At 46.0% G+C, this 7,500-nt stretch overlaps 1 protein-coding gene across 3 annotated transcripts in view; it reads right to left on the bottom strand.

Annotated features, from left to right (window-relative positions):
* Window positions 1-7,500, bottom strand: part of dlg1a (discs large MAGUK scaffold protein 1a) — a 44,135-nt gene that overhangs the window by 11,097 nt on the left and 25,538 nt on the right. For all 3 annotated transcript variants that reach the window (XM_031574214.2, XM_031574213.2, XM_042708888.1), the window contains 2 exons: window positions 7,497-7,500; window positions 7,101-7,203 (listed from right to left, as the gene is read on the bottom strand). The exon at window positions 7,497-7,500 is cut by the window's right edge and continues 153 nt beyond it. In XM_031574214.2, the coding sequence (XP_031430074.1) occupies window positions 7,101-7,203; window positions 7,497-7,500 (107 nt within the window). The remainder of the gene's footprint in view (window positions 1-7,100; window positions 7,204-7,496) is intronic.

Genomic DNA, 7,500 nt, shown 5'->3' with positions numbered 1-7,500 from the left:
CAGAACATGCCACGGCCGGCCAAAATAAGAAAGGGGATCTAACTTGGCATGTAACTTGGCCTTATAACGTAGAACCTTAAAGGTTCTCCACGGTCCAGAGTAAGAAAGGAGATCGTAACTTGGCCTTATAACGTAGAACCTTAAAGGTTCTCCACGGTCCAGAGTAAGAAAGGAGATCGTAACTTGGCCTTATAACGTAGAACCTTAAAGGTTCTCCACAGGGTGGAGTCATGTGGGTTTGAATCGGAGAGGTTGATAATGTCATCGTAATCCAAAGTGTTTGTTAGTTCTCTGTCCGTTCGTTTGTTTAAGAAAATGATAGCTGGTTAGCCATAGTGGCACTTAACAATTGTCATGCTGCTACGCGAAACATCACTATTGGCACAAGTTGGTTAACATAACATACCGTCAGTCAACAAATCTAAGAGTGTAAATGAATATTATTATCAATTATAATATTACATCATACTAATTATTCCCAAGACAAAACTATTCACATTCATGATAATAAGTGGAAATTAAACAAAACAAAATTATCATAAAATCATAAAAAACATTTATTTTCAAGAATCTGAATGGGTGGGCTGTCAATGGGTAAGCCTGGGTGGATGCTCACATACATAACTCTAACCCTATGAATGCAGACATAAAGCTCAAACGTAAAGGTCAAACGTAAAGCTCAGACTTAAAGCTCTGACGTAAAGGTCAGATGTAAAGGTCAGATGTAAAGGTCAAAAGTAATGCTCAGACATAAAGCTCAGACGTAAAGCTCAGACTTAAAACTCAGACGCAACGCTCAGACTTAAAGCTCAGACGTAACGCTCCGACGTAAAGGCCAGGCGTAAAGGTCAGACGTAAATCTCAGACGTAAAGGTCAGACGTAAAGGTCAGACGTAAAGGTCAGAAGTAAATCTCAGATGTAAAGCTGCATGCATACAGTTAAATATAAATTTGGCATCAACATCAAAACAGATTCCAACTCTGGTGGGGTGCCACCCCACTACCCTTGCCTACGCTGTGAACACAAACATTATAACAACAAATACACACCCAACTATGAACACAAATGTTTTAACTGCACACACACACACACACACACACACACACACACACACACACACACACACACTGCATACACACTCAACTAACAGACACAAACATTTGAAGTGGACACATATGCTCAGCACCCAGCACACATCTACCCCTCTGCACACACACTCCCGTTCTGTATGGGGGTCGAGTGTGTGTGGCTGAATACTCACACACTCCTGAATACTCACAAACTGGCTGAATACTCACACACTCCTGAATACTCACACACTCCTGAATACTCACACACTATCTGAATACTCACACACTCCTGAATACTCACACACTATCTGAATACTCACACACTGGCTGAATACTCACACACTATCTGAATACTCGCACACTCCTGAATACTCACACACTATCTGAATACTCACACACTGGCTGAATACTCACACACTATCTGAATACTCACATACTGGCTGAATACTCACACACTCCTGAATACTCACACACTATCTGAATACTCACACACTCCTGAATACTCACACACTATCTGAATACTCACATACTGGCTGAATACTCACACACTCCTAAAACTCACACTCTATCTGAATACTCACACACTCCTGAATACTCACACACTCCTGAATACTCACACACTATCTGAATACTCACACACTCCTGAATACTCACACACTCCTGAATACTCACACACTGGCTGAATACTCACACACTCCTGAATAATCACACACTGGCTTCAGACGTAGAAGAGTACAGCGAGAAGCCTCCTGTGAGGACGGGCAGGAGAGAACAGCGAGAGGAGGCAAGAGAGGAGGAAGGGAGGGAGTGCCTGAGCGATAGATGATGGGAAGGCAGAAGGGAGGACGATACGAGGAGAGGACAGAAAAGAAGAGGACGCGAGGAGAGGACAGAATAGATGAGGACGCGAGGAGAGCACAGAATCGATGAGGACGCAAGGAGAGGACAGAATAGAGGAGGACGTGAGAAGAGAAAGCCAGGTAGGAAAGTAGAGAAGCGCTCTCTGCTGCTCCTCTCTCCTACAGGTCCCTGTGTAGAGGCTGCTCCCACTGACCCATCAGAGGCAGAATGAGAGAGGGAGGGAGAAAGAGAGAGGGAGGGAGAGAGAGAGGAAGAGAGAGAGAGATAATGAGAGAGGGAGGGAGAGAGCGAATGAGAGAGGAAGAGAAAGAGAGAGGGAGGGAGAGAGAGAGAGGGAGAGCGAGAGAGATAATGAGAGAGAAAGAGAGAGAGAGCAGATAAGTGTGCAAAGCTTGATGCTAAGGGCTATAGCTGCCCTGCCCACCTCTCTCATTCTTCCACCCTCTCTCTCTCTCCCTCTCTCTCCCTCCCTCCCTCCTCCCTCTCTCTCTTCCTCTCTCTCATTCTCTTCATCTCTCTCACCCTTTCTCCCTCTCTCTCTCATTCTCTCCCTCTCCCTCTCTCTCTCTCTCCGACCCTCTCTCATTATCTCTCTCTCTTTCTCATTCTCTCTCTGTCCCACCCTCCCTCTCTCCCACCCTCTCTCTCTCTCATTATCTCTCTCCCACCCTCTCTCTCTAATTCTCTCTCCCACCCTCTCTCTCGAATTCTCTCTCCCACCCTCTCTCTAATTCTCTCTCTCCCTCCCTCTCTCTCTTTCTCTCTCTCTGCTGCTTTATTCCCTCTCTTATTTGCACCTCTCACTCTATACCCACCTCTCTTCACATGCCAATCTCTCCTCATCTCTTTCTCTATCCTCCCTCTCTCTCTCTCTCTCTCTCTCTCTACCCTCCCCATCTCTCTCTTCCTCTAAACTCCATCTCTCTCTCCCTCTTAACTCCCCATCTCTCTCCCCCTTCTCTGTCTATCTTTCCCTTAACTCTCCCCCCTCCCTCTCTCTGTCTTTCTTTAAACTCCCCATCTCTCTCTCTACAGCTCTGCTTGTCCTCCAGGTGCTCCAACACAACAGATGCCAATGGACTACACACACAAACACACACACACACACACACACACACACACACACACACACACACACACACACACACACACACACACACACATATAAACAGTCACAAATGCCGAATGACATGGAAAACAAATCTGTGTGCCTGTGTGTGTGTATCTGTGTCTCTCTCTCTCTGTGTGTGTGAGTGTGTTTGTGCGTGAGTGTGTATATGAGTGTGTGTGTGTGTCTGTGTGTAAGTGTTTGTGTGCGTGAGTGTCTGCGTGCATGAGTGCGTATGTGAATGTGTGTGTGTGTGTGTGTGTGTGTGTGTGTGTGTGTGTGTGTGTGTCTATGTGTGCGTATGTGAGTGTGTGTGTGTGTGTTTGTGCCGCAGAATCTCTTAAGCTCCTCTGTCACCTCAAAGCCTCGGAATCTTTATTATGACAGCTGTATTAATGCCTACTGAACTGAACTGTTAAATGTGTCGGTCTGTGTGTGTGTGTGAGAGTACATGTGTGTTTGGGACTGTGTGTGTATGTGAATGTGTGTAGCCATGTGTGTATATGTGTCTGTAAGTCAGTCTGTAAGTGTACACACACACAGTTCTATACTATGGCTAATAATAGATGTATCATATGTCTGATGAGAGCTATAATAAATTAAATATAATAAATTCATATCATGGTGTCAAGCTAAAGATTGGGGGGAGAAGACAGAAAAATAAGACAGGAGAGGGACACACACAACACACACACACACACACACACACACACACACACACACACACACACACAGACAGGCATGCACACACACACAGAGACACACATGCACACACACACACACACAGACACGCATGGCATGCACACACACACACACACACACAGACATGCATGCACACACACACACACACACGCATGCACACACACAGACACACAGACACGCATGCACACACACACACACACACGCACACACACGCACACACACACATATACACACACACACACACACACATTTCAGTGCCAGAGGAGGGACTGATTACAGAGCCAAAACTGAGAACAGTGGGACCTCACCCCACAGTAAGCTGCTTTCTGCAGAACACACACACACACACACACACCACACACACACACACACACACACACACACACACACACACACACACACACACACACACACACACATCCCAAAGCTTTTATTCTGATGAAAAGGCAATATAAAAGACCAAGAGGCAAATATCTACTGGCCAGTAGAGTAGAGCACAGATAGTCCTGGATATTGTGTGTTTGTGTGTGTGTGTGTGTGACTTTACAGGAAAAACAAGCATCCGGATGATGTCTTTCATTGACCGTAGTGCAGAATATTGGACAAATGTAACAATTCTTTGTTGTTTTATAAAAGGTTATGAAAGAGAAAGAGCCAATGTTTTGCTTAATCTTTGCCCATAATATTACCAAAGTGGCCATTGAAATGACATATCACCAAGAAAGAAAGCTAATAAAATCTGCAAGGCTATGTGAACCCACTGTGGCCTTAGAGGGAGGCAGACATGGGCACAGCGCAGGGAAGGAGCTCATCTCCTCACACAATACTGCTCCATCGGGCAACGTATCCATGGGCACAGCGCAGGGAAGGAGCTCATCTCCTCACACAATACTGCTCCATCGGGCAACGTATCCATGGGCACAGCGCAAGGAGGAGCTCATCTCCATCAGGCAACATATTTTCACGAGACACAGGAGGTCCCACATTTCTGGGAGGGAAAACTAAATGTGGGAAGTTGGCAGCAACAACACCTGTTCTCATGCCACAAACACAGACCCTCCAGCCGTATCATGCCTAGTGTTGAAACCTCTACTGTTATGTATTATTATGATGAGAATGATGATGATGTAGATGATTATTATAGGCTCAGTGCTTGGAGAGGGAGAGAGAGAAGGAGAGAGAGAAGGAGGGAGAGAGAGGGGGAGGAAGAGAGAAGGAAGGAGAGAGAGGGAGAGGGAGGGAGAAAGAAGGAGGGAGGGAGGGAGAGAAAGAGAAGGAGAGAGAGGGAGAAGGAGAGAGAGAGAGGGAGGGGGAGAGAGAGAAGGAAGGAGAGAAGGAGGGAGAGAGAGAGGAGAGAGAGGAGGGAGAGAGAGACAGGGAGGGGGAAGAGAGAAGGAGGTAGAGAGGGAGAGAGAGGGAAAGGGAGGGAGAGAGAAAGAGGGAGGGAGGGAAAGAGAAGGACGGAGAGAGAGAGAAGGAGAGAGAGAGAGAGGGAGGAGAAGAGAGAGAAGGAAAGAGAGAAGGAGAGAGGGACAGGGAGAGAGGAGAGAGAGACATGGAGGGGGAGAGAGAGAAGGAGAGAGAGAAGGAGAGAGGGAGAGGGAATAAGAGAGAAGGGAAACAGGAGAGAGGGAGAGAAGGAGAGAAGGAGAGAGGGAGGGAGAAGGAGAGGTGGTGTCAGTTTGGTCAGCAGATGGTTGCAGTGGTGGGGGAGTGATGACAATGTTCCGGTCTTCATGGTCAAGCTGTGAATGTGTGTGTGTGGGTGTGTGTATGTGTGTATGTGTGTATGTGTGTGTGTGTGTGTGTGTGTGTGTGTGTGTGCACATGCATACACAAACAAAACAGACACACAACACACACACACACACTCACTATACATACATATACACATGAATGAAATGATGTGTATGCTGTCTCTGTCAGTGCAGCATAGCATAGTCGCAGTGGAAACTAAAAGTACCCTATGGAGGCCAGGGGGTTGGCTTGAGTCCAGAGACAACTAATATTTCCACTCAGGGCATTCCACTGTATCTTCTCCTCAAGCTGTGAATGTGTGTGTGTGCGTGTGTGTGTGTGTGTGTGTGTGTGTGTGTGTGTGCGCACGCATACACAAACACAAACAGACACACACACACACTATATACAGTATATATATTAGGGTGACCAGACGTCCTCTTTTGCCCGGACATGTCCTCTTTTCGAGACCTAAAAAATGCGTCCGGCAGGGATTCCAAAATTGTCCGGGATTTTGCCTCGTCGGGTATTTGTGTTTCTCTGGGTCTTTCACAAACTAGTTATTACGTTCTTACAAGTTTTGGAAAGGGTATCTCACTTACATTCCACCTTTTTGCGCGAGCTCTGACTGTAGAGAGAACTGTCATTGGTCGACCGCCTTCCCAGTGTTGCCAGATATGATAATTATCCTCCAAATACGATCATTTTGAACCTTTGATATGATACGCCATTTACAATCTGGCAACACTGAGCACCCATTGCCGCCCCCACTAGTTGCATCGCTTACAATAGTACATGACATCTGCATGTGAAAAATATGTCAAAACTTTGTCGCAGGGGAGGGGGAGGGGTCATCTGCATATGAAAAAGATGTCCAAAAACTCTGTCGTGACGAAGGGGGCGGGGTCCCTCGACGAAGTGTCCTCTTTTTCACAAACTCAAATCTGGTCACCCTAATATATATATATATATAATATTTCCACTAAGGGCATTCCACTACTTTTGCTCAAACAGTCGGTACCCAATGATCATTATTTTATACGTTTTGGATGTGATTACCACGTCACAGATACTGGAACATCACTGGTATCCTCTCAGAGATTTCACTGGAACTAGCACGCTAACTAGCAGGCTAACTAGCCACAAGCAGACAGGCTTGTCTTGTGAACACCAACGAAAGCAAATTAATTTGGACTTTGTACCTAACCAAAAGCTTACTGTAAGAACAATAAAACATGTCTAATTTGAATTTCTAAATGAACATGCTAGCAATGTGCAGTGTACCCAATCAGAAATTCGGGGGAGGGATGATTATGTGACCAGGTATGTAGCCCAAGAGCTCAGGGGCCCCGAAGCCTGCGCTGTAAATCCTGTATTGTTGTTAATACAGGTAAGACAAAATCCTTTTATTGTGCTGTTGGCTATGATTGAGTGACCTGCACTGTAAATCCTCTGTTGACACAGGTCATTTCATTTCTTGTTATTGCGTTGTTAGTTTTGAGTGTTCAGATGGCTGTAAATCCTGTTGAGATGCAGGTGAATGTCAAAGTTGGCCTATTATTCTGGCCTTATTTGTGCGTATATGCGGTGTGTGTGTGTGTGTGTTTGTGTGTGTGCTCACCCTCTGGGCTGTACTGAGCTGTGATGGTGACCGTCTGCCCGGCATTCTTCAGGGCTGCTGCTGCCTGTTCATGAGTGGCACTGCAGAGATCGACCCCGTTCACCTACACACACACACACACACACACACACACACACACACACACACACACCACACACACACACACACACACACACACACACACACACACACACACAAAGACACACACACTCACACACACATACATACACAGGTATGCGACATATGAAACTGATTCCATGTTTTTGAGACATTGGTACACTGCAGGCGGAAATACTCTGCTTATTTCACTCAGGGTATGTTGTGTATCATGCAAAACACACTATATGGACATGTGTGGGTGACTGTGTGTGTTTGAGTGTGTGTGTGTGTTCTTACAGAG

This window comes from Clupea harengus, chromosome 10 (assembly GCF_900700415.2).
Source record: "Clupea harengus chromosome 10, Ch_v2.0.2, whole genome shotgun sequence".
Lineage (NCBI taxonomy): Eukaryota > Metazoa > Chordata > Actinopteri > Clupeiformes > Clupeidae > Clupea > Clupea harengus.
This window is presented reverse-complemented; position numbering and strand designations above follow the sequence as displayed.